The sequence below is a fragment of the Dendrobates tinctorius genome, unplaced genomic scaffold (assembly GCF_039654945.1).
Source record: "Dendrobates tinctorius isolate UK_male_01 unplaced genomic scaffold, ASM3965494v1 ptg000075l, whole genome shotgun sequence".
Classification (NCBI taxonomy): domain Eukaryota; kingdom Metazoa; phylum Chordata; class Amphibia; order Anura; family Dendrobatidae; genus Dendrobates; species Dendrobates tinctorius.
In genome coordinates this window covers 50884251-50905000 of record NW_027361743.1, presented here as the reverse complement: position 1 = coordinate 50905000, position 20750 = coordinate 50884251, and the positions used below count along the sequence as shown (strand labels likewise).

The 20750-nt window shown below is 43.3% G+C and overlaps 1 protein-coding gene across 2 annotated transcripts in view; it reads left to right on the top strand.

Annotated features, from left to right (window-relative positions):
* LHFPL6 (LHFPL tetraspan subfamily member 6) overlaps positions 1-20750 on the top strand; it is a 232164-nt gene that overhangs the window by 191885 nt on the left and 19529 nt on the right. Inside the window, exons 3-4 of one of the 2 annotated variants that reach the window (XM_073583271.1) lie at positions 8708-8806; positions 9011-9175. In XM_073583271.1, the coding sequence (XP_073439372.1) occupies positions 8708-8806; positions 9011-9072 (161 nt within the window). In that variant the 3' untranslated portion in view covers positions 9073-9175. Of the gene's footprint in view, positions 1-8707; positions 8807-9010; positions 9176-20750 lie in introns of those variants that run through there. The other variant, XM_073583270.1, reaches the window with a different exon arrangement.

The window sequence follows — 20750 nt, the reverse complement described above, 5'->3', positions numbered from 1 at the left end:
TTTTGTTAAGGATTAGGGTCAGGGTTAGGGTCAGGATTAGGGTTAAGTATGGTTTGGTTAAGGGTTAGGGTCAGGGTTAGGGTCAGGGTTAGGGTTAAGTATGGTTTTGTTAAGGGTTAGGGTCAGGGTTAGGGTCAGGATTAGGGTTAAGTATGGTTTTGTTAAGGGTTAGGGTCAGGGTTAGGGTTAGGGTCAGGGTTAGGGTCAGGATTAGGGTTAAGTATGGTTTGGTTAAGGGTTAGGGTCAGGGTTAGGGTTAGGGTCAGGGTTAGGGTTAAGTATGGTTTTGTTAAGGGTTAGGGTCAGGGTTAGGGTTAGGGTCAGGGTTAGGGTCAGGATTAGGGTTAAGTATGGTTTGGTTAAGGGTTAGGGTCAGGGTTAGGGTTAGGGTCAGGGTTAGGGTTAAGTATGGTTTTGTTAAGGGTTAGGGTCAGGGTTAGGGTTAGGGTCAGGGTTAGGGTCAGGGTTAGGGTTAGGGTTAGTTAGGGTTTAGGGTTTGGGTTAGGGTTAAGTATGATTTGGTTAAGGGTTAGGGTCAGGGTTAGGGTTAGGGTCAGGGTTAGGGTTAGTAAAGTCATGGTTTTGGTAGTGTGAGGGGCCACCTAAAAATGTTGGAAAAAAACGCAAACGCGGTAAAAACGCGCTAAAAACGCATACAAACGCATAAAAACGCTGCGTTTTTTTCATGCATGCTCATAAAAATGCTTGAAAAAAACGCAGCAGTTGTATGCTTATGTATGCGTTTTTTCAATGCGTTTTTTTGCGGGAAAAACGCGCTGCAAAAAAAAGCAAGTGTGAAACTAGCCTTATGGATATATTTTGCTGGAGACTACAAGATTTTAATCTGGTGATATTGTACCTGACAGCCCAGATCGGTCTCTGCGTTGGAGGCCAGACTTGTTTCCTCTGTAGTCATCTTCCTTTATTGGCCACCTGTATTATGGCATGCTGGGGTCACATCTATGACATCATGTAGTGTATTTTACTCACTGACCCTCAGCCAATACATCACACGTGCATTTTACTGAATTGGATTCTCTACAACATCAGATCTCGGTAAACTGAAACTTCAGTAAATCTACTTATCCTTATCCAAAAAATTACTTTTATAGCAAGACCAACTTTTTAAAAACCAAGATTTATCTATTTTTTTTTCCTCTTGAATTATGGATTTAAAGGGTTGTCGCTAGTTCTCATGTGGCTAAAATTGTAAAATTCTTGTAAAGACAAGTAACTTTACAGTTTCCTTTTTATTAAAAATCCTCCTCATTCTCAAGAATTTTTATAGTACTGCTCATCACCTAGGTGACCGACCACCTTGCAGCCTCAGAGTGGGTGGTCACCTAGATAAGTAACCCTTGGTGCTCACAGGCGCTATGGTTTAGAGCCTGCTCATACCTCTTTGAAGCCAGCAGGAATAACAGATCTGGCCAGCTTGAGTATCCCTGCTTTTCTCCCATGCTGCAGAAGCAAAGTTGCCACAGCTAGCAGCCAGGGAGAGCGCTCAGTTTCAACCAGTGGTGTGACTAAGGCTACTTTCACACTTGCGTTTTTTTGCACTGCGTACGCAGTGCAAACACACATAAGAAACGCATCATGTGTTTTTTATGCGTTTTCTTGTTTTTTTGCGCATGCTTTTTTTTGCACTGTCAGCGCTCCCATAGACTTTAATGTGTTTTTGGGTGAATTTTGTGCGCATTGCGTGCACATGCGTTTTTTTGAGACAGGTAGGACGCACAAAAAATGCAACCGGATACATTTTGTGCACCCGGGCGCACACTACAAAAAAACGCATGCGCATACAAACGCATGCCAATGCGCACCCATGTTAAGTATAGGAAAAAAACGCATGCGCATTTATGCACAAAAACGCAGCGCAAAAAAGCGCAAGTGTGAAACCAGCCTAAGCCGCTAGTCAAAACTGTCAATCTTTCTGATCTCACTGCCCTCGGCAAAGCAGGAAGCCAGGGACTGGGAGCAGTGTGCTCCTCAAGACAAGAAGTTGACACACAACTTCTTTAACAGGACCCTGTCAGGCCCAATGACGCTATTAAGTTGAAGAGATAGGATTATTCTGCAGGTTAATAGGGTTATGAAGGTGCCCGGCCGCTAGACTGAAAGTGCGGCATACGGGAAAAAATTGACTTGATTTCTAATGGTAGCCGCCAGCTTTCAGTCATGTGGGTGTACTCTACATAATTACAGTCTCTGCTGAGAGCAGCTGGTGACCACCGCTCGGCACTGACTGACAGCTGACTGTTCTGATGCACTGATGAGCCGGCTGTCAGTCAGTAACGTATGTTTTTTTTTTTCAGCAGGGCTGTGGAGTCAATTAACTAAACCATCGACTCTTCAATTTCTCTGACTTCCGACTCCGACTCCCTATCACTGCCTCACTACTGAGCATGTACATAAAGTGCAGCATAGATTCATCTCCACTAATACTCCACAGCACTGGCCACTACAGAGCATGTGCATAAAGTGCAGTACAGATTCACCTCCACTACTACTCCACTGCACTGGTCACTACTGAGCATGTACATAAAGGGCAGCACAGATTCATCTCTACTACTACTCCACAGCGCTGGTCATTACTGAGCATGAACATAAAGGGCAGCACAGATTCATCTCTACTACTACTCCACAGCACTGGTCACTACTGAGCATGTACATAAAGTGCAGCACAGATTCATCTCTACTACTACTCCACAGCACTGGTCACTACTGAGCATGTGCATAAAGGGCAGCACAGATTCATCTCTACTACTACTCCACAGCACTGGTCACTACTGAGCATGTATATAAAGAACAGCACAGATTAATCTCCACTACTACTCCATAGCACTGGTAACTACTGATCATGTACATAAAGTGCAGCACAGATTCATCTCCACTACTACTTCACAGCACTGGTCACTACTGATCATGTACATAAAGTGCAGCATAAATTCATCTCCACTACTACTATTCCACAGCACTGGTCACTACTAAGCATGTGCATAAAGTACAGCACAGATTCATCTCCACTACTACTCCACAGCGCTGGTCAGTACTGAGCATGTACATAAAGGGCAGCACAGATTCATCTCCACTACTACTCCACAGCACTGGCCACTACTGAGCATGTGTATAATGTGCAGCACAGATTCATCTCCACTACTACTCCACAGCACTGGTCACTACTGAGCATGTATATAAAGTGCAGCACAGATTCATCTCCACTACTACTCCACAGCACTGGTCACTACTGAGCCTGTACATAAAGTGCAGCACAGATTCATCTGACTTCCGACTCCTCATCACTGCCTCACTACTGAGCATGTACATAAAGTGCAGCACAGATTCATCTCCACTTCTGCTCCACAGCACTGGTCACTACTGAGCATGTACATAAAGTGCAGCACAGATTCATCTCCACTACTACTCCAAAGCACTGGTCACTACTGAGCATGTATATAAAGTGCAGCAGAGATACATCTCCACTACTACTCCACAGAACTGGTCGCTACTGAGCATGTATATAAAGTGCAGCACAGATTCATCTCCACTACTACTCCACAGCACTGGTCACTAATGAGCATGTACATAAAGTGCAGCACAGATTCATCTCTACTACTCCACAGCATCGGTCACTACTGAGCATGTGCATAAAGTGCAGCACAGATTCATCTCCACTACTACTCCACAGCACTGGTCACTACTGAGCATGTACATAAAGTGCAGCACAGATTCATCTCCACTACTACTCCACAGCACTGGTCACTACTGAGCATGTGCTTAAAGTGCAGCAAAGATTCATCTCCGGTAGCAACCAAGCTCCTTAGATCCGGAACAGAACAGACATTTATTGGACATTTCATAACTTTCCCAAATTCCTACGAAAACATTTACATCACGTCCTGCGTTGTACTACTCTACCCAATGTATTGTATATTATTGGAGTCTGACTTGGTCATTTTATTCAGACTCCATCAAAATTGACCCTCACTCCGACTCCAACTCCGCAGCCCTTTTTTTAAGCATAACACTTTAATAATTTTTATTTTAAAAAACATAAATAATGTTTTCACTAACACTGATGTGAATTTCTAGCTCTTTTCATGTGATATTTTTTTTTTTTTTTTTTTTAGGAACAGCACATTACAGAGTTTAAATCCCCAAAGAAGTGAATGTCGAATTGACCTAATCACAGAGACCAAGGAATAGCGGCCGTACGTCGGTTTAGCATTATTGCCTTGTGGCCTCCATGGTTACAATATTTGTTGCTTTATAAACAGCTGGAAATGCCTAATAAATGGGTCTGGTGATTCTTTTTTTTTTTTTTGCTTGCTAAAAGAACATTTAAAGTTCTTCAGACATTTTGGGAAAATAATCACAAAATTACAGTGAAAAAAGGGACAATATTGACCATTTTATGGTTAATAATAGAGTAACAAAATAATTTGTTATGGTATATTGCGGTAGCTTGTATTAGGCTTTGGTTTTTCCGGCACATATTGGGTTTGGGACATTTTTGTCACAATAAATATGAAAGATAACACCCAATTATACATTTTCATCAACTATTTCCACTACTATGAAAACAGTTTATAACAAGCCTACATCCTTCAAATAAAAAGTGACTGCACATTTGACATTTTTTGTCCCCCTACTTAGTCCGCTCCTTTTTTTCTCCTCTGCTGAGATTGTCATCCCAGTCCTCCTGCATCCAAGATGCTGGCTGCAGTGGGAGCACCGTGGGAACTCTGGTGCCTCCCCTGTGCTGCGGAGATGTGGGTCAGTCTTAGCGCTACTACCAACATGGATCCTGTAGGACCAGAATGCCAGTCATTGGGGGCACGGAGGGCATCAGGGAGGATGACTATATATGATAACTGTATCTCCAGGGAGGATGACTATATATGATAAGTGTATAGTCACTTTCCAGTGCCAGGGTGGGGCATCACTTTAATTTCTGTGAGTAAAATATCTCTGTAAACCTGTTTCTGGTTTAATATTTTCTTGGTGGCAGTTCTGCCTCCACACTACGTTGGTTGGGGCACTGGATAGATCAGGGCTTGTTGTGTGTTTGCGGTGCATTATTTTGATGGTGATGACAGAGAACAGACGCTGCTGCTCCGGTGCCACATTTCTCAGAAACGATCTGGGCAACTTAAGAATTCCGTCTCAGTTCAGCTGAATTAGTGATTTCAGTTTTCTTCGCTCCTCCTGGCCAATATCGTTGGCTTCACTAGTCACAAACTCATGTAAATATAATCCTCACCATCTGTGCACATTGTCATGTTACACTGCCCTGACCACCTATGCGGATAGGAAAGACGAGAATATCTTGGTAGTTCATTGTCTTTTTGCTTGTGTGTGTAGCTAATTGCACATCTTTGTGATTTCAAAAAACATTGGAGCTATTATGGTGTTTTTTTTGTGTGGATGCTACTTTTGTTAGTGACGACAGGAAGTGCAACTATATTGGTTGTCCCCTTTAAGAGTGTCAACAGAAAGTGACCATTTGTGTAACCATTTTTTTAGCAAATTTTGCCAATGTTTTTATTTCCATATCACAATTTATTAAAAATAGAAATCTTGCACTTTTAACATTAGCCACTGTGACTTTTTTTGACTCTAATTTTGTGTAATTTTAGGAAATCTACATGTACATTAGCCAAAATAAGCAGACTAACCCTATTATTTTTTATTGAAGCTTCTAATGAGCCTGTAGAAGGTCGTTGTGAAGGGGATGGGGAGCTGTGACATCACCTATGGTGATGGGCAGCACGGTGTTTCAGTGGTTAGCACTGTAGCCTTGCCGCGCTGGGGTCCTGGGTACAAATCTCACCTAGGACAACATCTGTAAGGCAACGTTCACATGATGAGCTTTTGGTGAGTTTTGACATTGCAGATTTTTTGCACCATTTCTGCACCCATTAAGTTAAACAGGTTACTTGTATTTTTTTGACAATATGTAGGGAGATGGACCGGACTGCGGGTATCTACTGTATATGCCGCGTCCGGAACTGGAGGGGCTGCATCCTCTGTTCTTGGGTTGAAGCCAAGGTAGGGCGGACCTTCCCCTGCTGTTTGGGGGGAAGCCTGAGTGAGGAGGGCCTTCCGAAGGATGGCGAAGGGTGGGGAGAGCCAGAAAAAGGCGCACAGCATCGGGGACATAAAAGGAAAAAGCGCGCAAAGCGGGGCAGTCTGATGCCGGCGGGGAGCAGAGCAGAGTGCTGAGCAGCACACTCTGCTTCCCCCACCACAGAGAGTACTAGTGTGGCAACGGGCCATATAAGGGAAGCCCACTTCGCCTGCAGAGAGCCGAGCTGTGCCAGCAGAGCAAAGCGGTGTTAGCAGAGCAGAACCGTGCAGAGCCATGTACACAGAGTAGAGCTGAGTCGGGTGTTGTAGCAGCGAAAGAGAGGAGTGCTCCGTCCGGGGAGCACTTGCCCCACACAGACCAGCGAACGCTGTCGCCCTCCGCTAACCGCAGGGACCAGGGAGAGAGACAGGCAGTGTGTGCCCGATGACCGACATAAAGCCAGGTGCCAGATGCTTCAGGTTTGAGTACCGTGCGTATGCCGCCTGAAAGAGACCGGGAGTGTTACCGTAACCTACACCCTGACTGTGCTAGTAAATCTCGGCCCCAGACACTTGCAACTTGACTTGACCATTGCATACTTGCAGAGCTACTTTGGGCTCATACAGGACTGTGGCCTACACCGTTGTTTAACCACTACAGTATATGGATTAGGGGCAGAGGAAGGTACCGGAGACCGACCACTGTCACCAGAAGACGGGGTATTGTTATGTGCTGGACCCCACTATTAAGGACACCGCATCAGCCTATGCAGGCGCCATTGAGTTTGAAGCAGGAGCTGCCGTTTAGGAACTTCCTTACTCCTGGTCTAACGAACTGCCAATATTAGAAGCGTTGTTCTTCGCCTCACGTTATCCTTTGTCTCTATGTACTGTTTCTCTCCCCTGTTAAACCCTTTACCTCCCTGCATGGGGTATTCCCCTGTAAATAAGCATGTTAACCCTTGCTCTGCCTCCTGTCCGGCACTGCATCCCACATTCCTGCTAAAACCTTACAAATACGCAGCGTAAAAAAAAAATAAAAACAAAGCAAAATAAATTGGAGGACCCTGTGTTATCAGCTATGTGTAGAGAGGAAGGACGAGGGAGGAGCTGGAGGTTGAGCTCCTTACTCCTCCTCTCTCCATAGAATCTTATCGGTAGCAACTGGTATCAATTTACCCGTAAATTAAGAATTTTGAGAATGAATGATCAGACCTGGTGGAGAAAGAAGCCAATTTCTCTGATAAGATCTATTACAAAGATTCTTGTTTTCCTGTGTGCTACTGATTTATGAAAAAAAAAATATTAAAACAACTTATATTATCTTCTCGGAAGCCAAGGACCAGCCAAATTGTCAGTTTACTGAGACGCTTATTCAAAGCTGGCACTTGATATCGCTGAATGTGTACCGGTAATTGCCATTTTATAAATTGGCAACAAGCAAAGAAAAAGCAGAGAATATCTATCCCTCCCCAAGAAAGATGGCAACCTCTCACCGGACAACTATATTTTGTATTTCTCCTGTTTTGATTGTGCAGATCTTTATGTTCAAAATGAAGTACCTCTATTAAGATAGTTTATAATCAGTAATCTATATATTAAGAGTTGTTCCCTTCCATCTATTTTTTTTTTGCACACAGACTCAGTAATGTGAAAGTCAACAGCTTTACTTACCCTCCCCGGAATCAGTGCTGCCTCTCTGCCCATCCCCCGTAACGATAGCAGTGTCACATTAGCATTAGCAGTGTTGCAGCCAATCAATGAGATCATTGACTGAGCCTTTGTACACATCACAAGCTGCTGAACTCAGTGATTGGCTGCAGCGCTGTGGATGTGACTTCACCATTGCAGCCGAACAACAAAAAACGGAGTGGCGGTGGAGAGGCAGCGCTGGACCCCGATAGTGTAAGTAAAGCTCAATTTTGTATTTTACACATGATGGAGCCTGTGGGCAAAAGAAAGGCAAAAGGAGACAATCCTTTGAAACTCCAACATAGGTGTAATGATATGTCTTATCTCAGGTGCCAGTGTATGGAGCGGGCTCAGGAGGTGAGCTTGCTCCAGACTCAGCGGATGCTGTGTTATACAACCAGCATTCACTTTTAAAGCTGTGATCCATCGTTACTGCTAACCCCATAAATGGCGCCGTCAGTTTCTAGGAGTTTTGTTCACCCTTTACTATACACCATGCAGCACGATCACGATGAGTCGCCATGGCTGTTAGTCTCTTCCAAAGAACCCTACGGTTGCCATGTTGGTTCTTGTATAAAGAGCAGGATAGGCATCATAGGAGACCATGATTTTAGCCAGGGCTGTGGAGTTTAACTCCTTATCTGACCATGTTCACTCTTCACTAATATTGATACAGATTTTCATTATGTGTGAAGCCCTGATATTAATGTGTGATTTAGATTCCACCCTACCCTTCTGTCATTTATCGATTGTATAGTTTCCTGTGGACTGTAAATAAACTTAGATAGGTTACATATACCTGTTAATATAGAGGCAGTGTGGTAGCTTGGCTTCATTTGTTCATGTTGCTGTAGGTTCTCATCTCCTCTGAAGTTGATGTCTTTCTATCCTACTACTAGGAAGTTTGCACAGTTTGGTACAGTAATGTGTTCTTGTTTCCTCGCAGGGTTGCTGATTGGATCTGGTTGCGCTTTGTATCCTTTGGGCTGGAACAGTGAAGAAGTTCGCCAAGCTTGTGGGAATCTCTCTGCACAGTTTGAATTAGGTAGGTGCAACTGCTACAGGAACACATAAGGGTTACGGAAAACCCACTGCACACGTCCGATATTCTAGTATGTGTTCTAGCCATGTTTTTCATGGACCATGTACCCATTATAGTCTGTGGAACTGTTCACATGTCCCTTGAGGAACGAATATCCACCCAAAAAATAAGTTGAAGATCCGTCTTTTTTTTTTTTTTTTATCCTAGTCTCCGAACAAACTCACCCATGCAAATATACGGATCATCAAAAACTCTGGACGGCGCACTGATGGCATCATAGTACTGTCGATCTGTCAGTTTCCCACTGACTCCTTGAAGCCTGAAAAACTTCCATCTCTTTTTTTTTTTTTTTTTTTTTTTTTTTTGTTGTTTGCAAAATAGAAAACCTGATAAAACACTGATAGAAAAAAACTGACACACTGATCAAAATACCGGTGAAAATCTGGTCCAAAACATTACTGGAAATTGCTCAGGTTTTATGCAGGAAACACCCCTCCCCCCCAAAAAAAATAATGACATGAAATAGGACTAAATAAAAAATATTGATAGTAAAGAATATATATATATATATATATATATATATATATATATATATATATATGTATGTTGTGACGGCCCCTTTCAGAGATGAACTCCTTGCTATTTGTGTACTTGGTCTCTTAATACGGTAGTATTTTAGGATTTTTTGAGTTGTATAGTATTTGCGCCTTGCATTGTTTTTTTTGTAATCTTGATTTCTTGTTACTCTTGTGACTACTACATTTTTACAACAGCTTCTCACATGAATTCTAAATTAGAATGCCCTCCTGCCGTGTGAATTTGTCAGCTGCCCCTAAGATCACCTCCCCTTTGCTCAACCCAACTACAGTACATGTGTTTTTAATGTGACGCCAAAATGTAGTGGCTTATTTCCACAATAAGAATAAAGCAATCACATTCACATGCCTAATTCTTATTTCTCACAATATGATATTTCAGGGGAAAATTTGGAGCCCACTATAGATATAAGATGGACAACTAATCCCACCTGTTTTGTTGTGTTTGGCCAACTGTGCTCTCGAGAGTATGGCCACCTAAAGGCAGCCTTGTTCCTGAGTCCACCCTTTCCTTCCAGGTCTTCTTCTTCAGGGTTTCTTTTCAGTCACTGAAATTTGAGGCACACGATGTAACTGCAGAATCGAGAAAGTATATGTGGGTCAGAATGTAACTTCTACTGATCAACCTGACTACAGAGGAGACCGTTTGTAGTCAGGAACCGCCAGCTAAAAAAGAATTTTTGTACACTAGTAGTAAATATACCCAAGCGTGAGACAGAACTAAGGAGGCAATATTGGTAATTAGCAGATATTACAAAGTGGTATATTTTTATATTTTATTGGAACTTAAGAGATAATATTATCTATGCTTAGATAAAATGTTCTCTACAAATTGTTTTTTTGTACTAGAATTGTGCATTTGTCACTTTATCATAATTAAGTTTCTATCCCCCTAATGATAAATGAAACATCTGATCAGACACTTGCCCTTTCTGAAAGGAGCCACTGATTTAGCTGAACAAGCCTTTGCCCCAGAAGAGGCCCTTAGGGCTCGCTCATCCCCCAGAGTATAACTCTGATGAGTACTATTCAATGTTTTATTAGGTTGCACTCAGATCAGGGTTATACTATGAGGCAGTGCAGATCGGCATTTTTTGCATTACAGACCGGGCTGTTTAAAAAAATCGCAGCATGCTGCAAGTGGCTCTGAAAATCAGATCATGCGCATGCATACAAGTCTATGGCTGTGTGTGAAACATCAAACTGCACTCGGGTGCACTTAGGTGGGAAATGTAGTACTACATAGCGGCCATCCAGATGAATGACTGCCCAAATTATACATGCTCAAGACCCCAAATATCAGAGCGACTCTATGTTGTGGCTCACAGAGAAGAGGCCCCTCCACCTAAGATGGTTATGTCCTCTAATAGGATCTGGGGCGCAAGAGCATGGAGCAAGCGCTTTAACGAAAACGTTTCTACGTAGTAACAGCAGCAGAGATCTTAAAATTTGTAAAGTTACATAACTTTTCAATAAACTGTCAACTATAAATGTAGAACTCTTGAAAGTATGAATAAGATACTGGACTTCATGAAATATATACAACGTTTTAGTGAAAAGCACTTTGACTAGCAAGCTATAAAATTCAGATGCAGGGGTGGACAAATTCCCTTTGACAGGTGGTCATGTCGGCCAGAAAAAATAATTGTGACCTGGTTTGGTCCTATACATACGTCCAAATTCCCCCACTAAGTGATGCATGCCAGTAGCAAAGCTGAAGGTGACAGCAGCTGGTCCCATCAGAACTGGTAGAGGGGGTCATGGACCACTCCTTAGAGGCAGAAACCTGAAATAGTGGTTAATGTGACAGTGACGTAAAGCTATGAGCCATCAGGAATGTTGTTTCTGATCGGTAAAGACATAAGTGGTCCCTGCTGTCACCATGGGGTTAGGAAGAATTTGTTAGAAATCTTGTTTTTCTTTCATACAAGGTCGTTTTTATGCTTCTGTTGATTGTCCGAGAGTTTTATTTATCAGGTTTATTAAAAAGCAGTCTAATTAGCAGGAAAATCTCAGTGTATCTTTCTGGTGTATTAGGTGCCAGACTATTGGTATGTTTTCCTACTAATGAACTGATGCTTGTCTCTTTAATTGGTTTCTACTTGAGGCAATATTCTCCATTTTCCATAAATACATCTTCCCGGCGCTGTTCTCGCTGTCTCCCATACCTGTATATACTTTGACTGAACCTCATACCCGCTAATCACTTTGCTTTGATTTTAGTCTTAGATTTGAATGATATCCCTGGAGCCTAATCTAAACTTTAATGAATTCATGTGGTTAAAAAAAAATGGAATGGGTTCATTTAAGTAATTGCTACTTCTACTCCAATATTCAAGGCTAAAAAGTATGGTATTTTGAAGATGCATAAATAAGATGCATACGAATATTCGCCAGGTTAAGAGCTCATGCACAAAGCCTTATTTCAGATCCAAGTAGATCCATGACCCCAGTGTAACTCTGATGTAGTATGTAGGCATACAGGGTTTTCGTCTGTCTGATTTCATATGTATAAAGAATGATAGGCACCCAAGTCTGCCATCTTTGTATTCCTAGGACATCGGCAGGGATTATTAGGAGATTTCTCAGAGAACAATACACTTCAATAGAGTTCTGTTCTCATCCTTTTTGGCTGTTGTTTTGGTCAATTTTGCATTTTGTCAGTGCTCTCACCCCTAGAGGTACTGTACAGTAGCATGAGGCTGTGTCCACAACCCACAGAAGGTGCTCAGTTAGTGCAGCTCATGCAGGATGGCACATCAATGCGAGCTGTGGCAAGAAGGGTATCTGTGTCTGTCAGCACAGTGTCCAGCACATGGAGCAGATGCCAGGAGACTGGCCCATACACCAGGAGACATGGAAGGGGCCATAAGAGGGAAACAATCCAGCAGTAGGTCTGCAAGGAGGAACAGAAGGTGCAGTGCCACAGTCCTGAAAAATTATCTTCAGCAGGCCACTAACATCCATGTGTCTGCTCAAACTATCAGAAATAGGCTTCAGTCGCCCCAACATCTTGCAGGGCGATTGGCATTTGCCAGAGAACACCAAGATTGGCAGATTCGACATTAGCGCTCTGTGCTCTTCCTGGATGAGTGCAGGTTTACACTGAGTACATCTGACAGATATGGCAGAGTTTGGAGACACAGTGGAAAACGTTCTGCTGCCTGCAACATCCTCCCAACATGACTGGCTTGGCAGTGAGTCAATAATGGTGTGGGGTGGCATTTCTTTGGAGGGCTGCGCAGCCCTCTATGTGCTAGCCAGACGTACTCTGACTGCCATTAGGTAGCGGGATGAGATCCTCAGACCCAATGTAAGACCATATGAACCCTGGGTTCCTTCTGATGCATGATTATGCTAGGCCTCATGTGGCTGAAGTGTGTCAGCTGTTCCTGCATGATGAAGGCATTGATGTTATGGACTGGCCCGCCCGTTCCCCAGACCTGAATCCAATCCAGCACATCTGAGACATCATGTCTTGTTCCATCCACCAATGCCACGTTACACCACAGACTGTTCAGGAGTTGACTGATGCTTTTATCCAGGTCTGGGAAGAGATCACTCAGGAGAACATCTATCACCTCACCAGGAGCATGCTTAGGAATTGTAAGGAGGCCACACAGGCACGTGGAGGCCACACACATTACTGAGCATCATTTCCTTGTCTTGAAGCATTTCGACTGAAGTTGGATCAGTCTGTAATTTGATTTTTCACTTTGATTTTGAGTATCATTCCAAATCTAGACCTCCATGGAATATTAATTTTGATTTACTTTACATTAAACAATTTTATGTCTTATTTTTCTCAACGCACTCCACTATGTAATGAATAAAGATTTGCAACTGGAATATTTCATTCATTGATATCTAGGATGTGGGATTTTACACTGGGTGCAGAATTATTAGGCAAATTAGTATTTTGATCACATCATCCTTTTTTTTTTTTTTTTTTAAATTCTTTATTTTCAAGTTTCAATTACACCATAAGACAGATCAACACTTTACAAATGCATATGGTTAAAGATTGTTCAGGCGTCCATCCAAGGTGTAAAAAATAATAAATGGGGAAAAAGCAAGAGGGGGAGGGGAAAGTGGACGGGAAAAAGGAAAAAGAAGAGGGGAAGGGAAAGGAGGAATATATAATAACAAACAATAACAATAACATTAAAACAAAGTAGTCGTCGGCATCGACACTAGCAATAAGTGCATGTAATATAAAATTAGATCAGGTGAACAGTTTTATACGTAACCCTGGAACCAGCCACCCCAAAAATCAAGGCCACCAAATCTAAGCGAGGTTCAAATAGTATCTGATCCCTCTCCTCGAGGGTTGTCCCTCAAATATCTAGTCCACGGGGCCCAAGTCAACACATAAGATTTGTGACTAAAGACCTCCCAGCTAGACAGCTCCTCCAGACGAGAAATCTGATTTATTTTGTCACGCCACTCCTCCAATGTGGGGGGAGCGACATCTTTCCAATGAACAGCTATCAGTTGTTTTGCAGCGCTTAACATCAAGGGGAGTAGGCCATGTTTTTTTGGTAAAAAATCCTTTGATGGGCACGAAAGAAGGACCTCCGTCGCCCCGAGACTGGTCTTAATTAGCTGTAAATTCTTGAGAACCAGCTCGACACCGTCCCAAAAATGTCTCAATTTGGGACAATCCCAAAATATGTGTGTATGATGCCCTCCAGGATTAAGGCATCTCCAACAAGCATCATTATCAGCAAGACCCCTCTGAAAGAGCTTCGCGGGAGTCCAATGCCACCTGGTCAAAATTTTATAAGCGTTTTCTTGCAAAAGAACACACCTGGAGAATCCCCGTGCACTAGATAGCATCCTAGATACTTGTTCCCCTGTAAACGCAACATTAAGTTCCATCTCCCAGGAGTAAATAAATGAGGGCTTAAAATGTACCCCTGGAGAGATCAGATGTGAGTAAATACGAGACAAGATTTTTAGCCGTGGAAGCGGGAGTTTAATCATAATATCTAACCAGGACCAGTTCGATTTGATCGGGAATTTCTTCCTAAACTGCATGAGCGTGCGTCGAATATGCTGGCACTGGAGAAAGTTAGTTGGTTGACTCGTTGCATTTGATGGCCAAGATCCTCCCTGTAATATTTTATTACCGTAAAAGCTATTCAATGTATCTCTAGGGAGGGTAAACCACAGATTATAGGGATCCTGAAAATCAGAATCCAATAAAAACGGTATCGAGCTAATCGGCGTAAATGTCGAAGGGAAAGTGCTCTCCGGTAACTCCCCCAACATCAATCTCCTGGTACGTAATGTAGTAGATGTTATCTCATCCAGTCTAAGGGTAGCCGGTGGTTTAGCCCTAGTCCATAAATAAGGCAAGCCCCTCGGACCCAACAAAGTCAGATCGACACACGCTCCCTCCCCTCCTTCAGAGCAAGACACTACCTTTAACCATCTGCCAAGGTGAATTGCTTTATAATATACCAAGGGGTCTGGAACTCCCAATCCACCAGAAGAGACTGGGTAAGTAAGAAGCCTATAAGGCAACCTAGCCGGTTTAGATTTCCAGATGAATTTTCCTATCAGTGACTTTAATGACCCAAAAAAGGTCAGGGCTATCTGAATCGGCACCATATTCATGGTATACAAAATGATGGGCATAATATATGCCTTAAATACATTTATGCGACCCAACCAAGATAAAGTAGGTAGGTTATATTTATGCATCAGGTTAGTAACTTTCTTCAATAAGGGAACGAAATTACTTTGAAATAAGTTAGTAGGATCCCTAGTTATAAATATTCCTAAGTATTTGATAGAATCCTTAGCCCAAGAGAAGGGAGTCTGAGTACGAAGAGTGGAAAGTTGGGGATACGGGAGAGTGATATTTAACGCTTCAGATTTAGCTAGATTAATTTTAAAATTGGAGAGGGAGCCAAATTGTTGAAAAATTTGAAGGATGATCGTGAATGCCTGAGGTGGATTGGATATGAGGAAAAGCAAATCATCTGCGAAAGCTAGCGTTTTAAACGTCCCCGCGCCCACCGTCAACCCCTCTATATGTTGTTCTTGTCGGATACGTTGTATCAAAGTTTCTATAACCAAAATGAACAGAGAAGGGGACAAAGGGCATCCCTGCCTAGTCCCGTTGTGAATCTCCAAACTTTTAGATAAGGTGCCGTTTATCCTGACCCTGGCCGTCGGTTGGGAGTAGAGAGAAAGGACTGCTGCTATATACTGAGGAGGAAAGCCAAACTTAATCAACACCTGCTCCATAAATCTCCAGCACACTCTGTCAAAGGCCTTCTCGGCATCAGTTGACAAGAGTACCAAGGGGACCTGTCGGGTTGTAGCAAACATTATGGACTGTATGACCCTGGTGGAGTTATCTTTACCTTCCCTCCCCCTCACAAAGCCCGCCTGATCCGCATGAATTAATTTGGGTAAAAAATTACCTATTCTGCCCGCTAGAATTTTAGCCCACAGTTTTATGTCCGCATTAAGTAATGAAATTGGTCTATAGCTGGCGCACAGGTTTGGGTCCTTACCCTCCTTCGGGAGAACCGTAATATATGCCTCTAATGATTGCTTAGGGGGAAGTTGGCCTTTCAAATAGGAGTTAAACAAGGTAACCAATTGAGGTAAGAGTGATTTTATAAACTTTTTGTAATAAATAATGGGGAGACCATCCGGGCCCGGAGCCTTTCCATTTGGAATGGTGGAAAGAGTATCCAAAATTTCTTTAGGGGTAACTGGAGCGGTCAACAAAGCCTGGCCCTCCGGGGTTATTTTAGGTAAAACTAGTGGAGTCAGGAATTCTCTAATTTTTTCTATAGCTATTATTGGGTCTCGCATGCTATCTGGTACATTTAGATTATATAAGTTATCATAAAAGGATCTAAACTCCTCGGCAATATGAGCAGTCTCGAAAATTGAGGAGCCATCCAGAGACCTGAGTTGTCTAACAAACGTCCTTTCTTGCTGCTTTTTAAGCAATGAAGACATAAGCTTGCTACTTTTATTGCCATGAAGATAGAACCTCTGTTTACATCTCATGTAGGTTTTGGCCGATTGGATATTCAAAAGATTTTTTAGCGAATTTCTTAGGTCCGTTAGTTCAGCTAGTGTCTTAGTTACTTGAGATCTCTTATGTAATCTTTCCAAAGAACTAATTTGATGTAAAATAGACACAACCTGTTTTGTCCTTTCTTTTTTGAGATAGGAACTCAAAGCTATAAACTCTCCTCTCATAACCGCTTTATGTGATTCCCACACCACAGGAGTAGGTGGGCCAGAGTGCAAATTTGTCTGAAAAAAGAAGTCCAGAGTGTCAGTCAGTCTTGTAATATGCGAATCTGACTTTAATAATGTTTTATTAAGCGACCAAGACCCGGCTGGTCGCGGAAGGGTTTTTATGCCCATATCGAGGAAAATAGGAGCATGGTCCGATAGTGTGATGATGTCTATGGTCGCGTTTTTGACTAATGAGAGGTTGGTTGTCTGTGTCAATATATAATCAATTCTATGGTAGCTACCACACGGATGGGAATAAAAAGTGTAGTCTCTGTCCGAAGGAGAGAGTGTCCTCCAGGTGTCTATCAAATGCAACTTCTGGAAAGAAAGGTGTAATTTTCTCAGTGCCTTTTGGGAAAGGGCAGACTTACCCGTGGAAGTATCTAAAGATGGATTGAGTGGGACATTAAAGTCTCCCCCCATCAGCAGTAAACCTTCAGTAAATAGTTTTAAAGTATCCATCGTCCTGCACAACCAACCAACCTGACCCTTGTTTGGGGCATAGAGGTTACATAAGGTAACTTTGGTATTAGCAATAAGGCCCTTCAGTATAATATACCTTCCTTCAGAATCTGAAAGGCAGTCATGTAAGACAAAAGGAACACCTTTTTTAATAGCAATACTCACTCCTCTAGATGCCGACCCCCCTGTACTATGATACCAGGTCGGGTAACGAGATCTGGACATGTCTGGTACTCTCCACGCTTTAAAATGTGTCTCCTGTAGAAAGATCACACTAGCCTTTTTTGTATGCAAAAGGTTCAGTATCTGATTTCTCTTACACGGGGAGCGTAACCCCTTTACATTATACGAAGCCACTATTATAGAGGCAAATTTTTCCGTGTCACCCATAGTAAGTTAGATGTAACAAAAGAAAAAATAAATAATAAAGTGTCACATGCCGACAGACCACAAAAGATACAAAATACAAGGTGAAATAACAGTAACCGATAAATAACAATAACCATCTACCTGCCAGTGGCAGGAGCAGGGGGACCAACGTACCCCCCATGACAGATCAGGGAATCACATCCCCAACACACGAGTAGCACACATTATCTTGTATAGCAATCAAATGAAAGTGTCAACACCTAGGCAGGCGTCAATCAAGGCAAACACAAGTGAACCAAGCCATTGTAAAATGAAACCAAGAAACTACTGAGTCCAAATGTAAGAAAATGCGACTAGACCCAGTTATACAATATTCAGGGGGGCATCTCTCTTCTTGCCTCAGATTTCCCTCGCTTAGGGGGGATGCGTCTCTTCACTGAGGCCCACTCCCCCTGACCTCCTGTATAAGCGTTGATAGGAGGAGGCGTGCGAAGATCCATATCCAAAGGTAGCCAAGAGGGGATATCAATAGAAGCAATGCCAAAAGTGTCCCATATTTTGCTTAAGTCGACAGGACTTCTCACTGTTACTTGCTTGCCGTCTCCATTTACCGATATTAGAAACGGAAACAGCCATTTATAGAGAATTTTACGCGAGCGTAGTATTTCCAATAAGGGTCTCAGGATTCTTCTCTTTGCAAGGGTCGACGGCGCAATGTCCTGGTAGAGTTGTATGGCAGATCCTTCGTAAGCGAGATTTTTAGCATCCCTTGCAGCAGACAGAATAACATTGGTGTCCACATAACTCAACAAGCCACAGATCACATCCCTCGGGGGTTCAGAGGACTTAGGCCTGGGTCTGAGCGATCTATGGACCCTCTCAATCACAATTTGGTCGCATTTTTCTTGTGGAATTAGAAGGGCAAAGATATCTTTCGTGGATTTTTCCAATATTTCTGCAGAAACACTTTCAGACAATCCCTTAATCCTTATATTTTTTCTGCGGCTTCTATTCTCTTGATCTTCCAAGGCCAGAAGAGAGTTATTAAGCTGTTCTCTGTGGTATTCCAAATGGTCCCTCATGGCATTAGAGTGGCTAATAAGAGAGGACTGAGATGCTTCAAGGGACTCCACTCTGTTACCAATATGCGACAAATCAGCTCTCATACCGGATATCTCTGTAACCAAAGGTTTTAATGCTTGGGTCAGAAGTTTTTTAAATACTGATCTAGAGAACTTCCCAGAGTCTGAGTGGGTAATGTCACTGCCTGAGACATCTTCACTTGAGTCAAAGTCCTCGACCCGTTCCTCTACCTCAGCATTAGTGTGTAGGTTTTTTGGTGTGGGCCTAGCCGACCCTGATTTATTTTTCAAAAATTTCTCCATTTCGCCTTGCCTGCCTCGATGTGCCCCAGTATCCAGCGATTTTGCACGCTCTTTATTAGATTTGACCATAATGTTAAATTGAAGCGTGCATTTAAAGTCACCACTCGTGCATTTAGGGAAAGTCTATTAATACATGTTCATGGATGAAAAAGACCTCATGCTTCTTAAAGGGTGGAGCGCAGGCATCAGTAAATAAGGCCTTGATATGGTGCCCTATATATATTGTTTCTTACTGCTGTAGTGTGGGGTCAGGCAGGTCCCAGCGTCTCCGGAAAGGGGGAGCAGCACCTCCAAATCACCAGTCACTATACACAGCAAGGAGCGCCTGACCCAGCCACCAGGAGCACTCAGCACTGCGGTCACCCTCTGATCACCAGCCAGGCTTCTGTGTCCAGCTCACCTCCCTCTCCTCCGGTAAGCAGACCTTCTCCTTTCTTTCTGTAGCGGTCAGCGGTCTCCCCTCTAACATAGGCTGTGGCCCTCCACCTCCTCCAACGGCTCTCCGCAGTCTTCTGGCCCACGCTGCTCAGGAAGAAGCAGGAAGATGCGGCAAAGATGGCGCCCGTCCACCTCCGGCACCAGGATCTGTTCCCCGCGGCCGCTCTCCTCCCCGAGAGCCGCGGTTTCCTCCACTGAAACCTCCACCGCTCTCTCCTGGTCCAATTCTCTCTGGGGGGCACACCAAAAGCCCCCGTTAGGGTCAAAATAGGACTCCCTCCGTGGCTGGCAGCAGGAGCAACAGCGACACACGTCCTCCCCACAAGCGATCCAGGCCACGCCCCCCCACATCATCCTTTTTATACATATTGTCCTACTCCAAGCTGTATAGGCTTGAAAGCCAACTGCCAATTATGTAAATCAGGTGACTTGCATCTCTGTAATAAGGAGGGGTGTGGTCTAATGACATCAACACCCTATATAAGGTGTACTTAATTATTAGGCAACTTCCTTTCCTTTGGCAAAATGGGTCAGAAGGAAGTTTTGACGGACTCTGAAAAGTCAAAAATTGTGAGATGTCTTGCAAAGGGATGCAGCAGTCTTGAAATTGCCAAACTTTTGAAGCGTGATCACCGAACAATCAAGCGTTTCTTGGCAAATATCCAACAGGGTTGCAAGAAGCGTAAAAAAGGCGCAAAATAACTGCCCATGAATTCAGGAAAATCAAGCGTGAAGCTGCCAAGATGTCATTTGCCACCAGTTTTGCCATATTTCAGAGCTGCAATGTTACCGGAGTATCAAAAAGCACAAGGTGTGCCATACTCAGGGACATGGTCAAGGTAAGGAAGGCTGAAAAACGGCCACCTTTGAACAAGAAACATAAGATAAAACGTCAAGACTGGGCCAAGAAATATCTTAAGACTGATTTTTCTAAGGTTTTATGGACTGATGAAATGAGAGTGACTCTTGATTGGCCAGATGGATGGGCCCCGAGGCTGGATCAGTAAAGGCCAGAGAGCTCCACTCCGACTCAGACGCCAGCAAGGTGGGGGTGGGGTACTGGTATGGGCTGGTATCATCAAAGATGAACTTGTGGGACCTTTTCGGGTTGAGGATGGAGTGAAGCTCAACTCCCAGACCTACTGCCAGTTTCTGGAAGACACCTTCTTCAAGCAGTGGTACAGGAAGAAGTCGGTATCGTTCAAGAAAAACATGATTTTCATGCAGGACAATGCTCCATCACATGCATCCAAATACTCCACAGCGTGGCTGCCCAGTAAAGGTCTAAAAGAAGAAAAAATAATGACATGGCCCCCTTGTTCATCTGATCTGAACCCCATAGAGAACCTGTGGTCCCTCATAAAATGTGAGATCTACAGGGAGGGAAAACATTACACCTCTCCGAACATTGTCTGGGAGGCT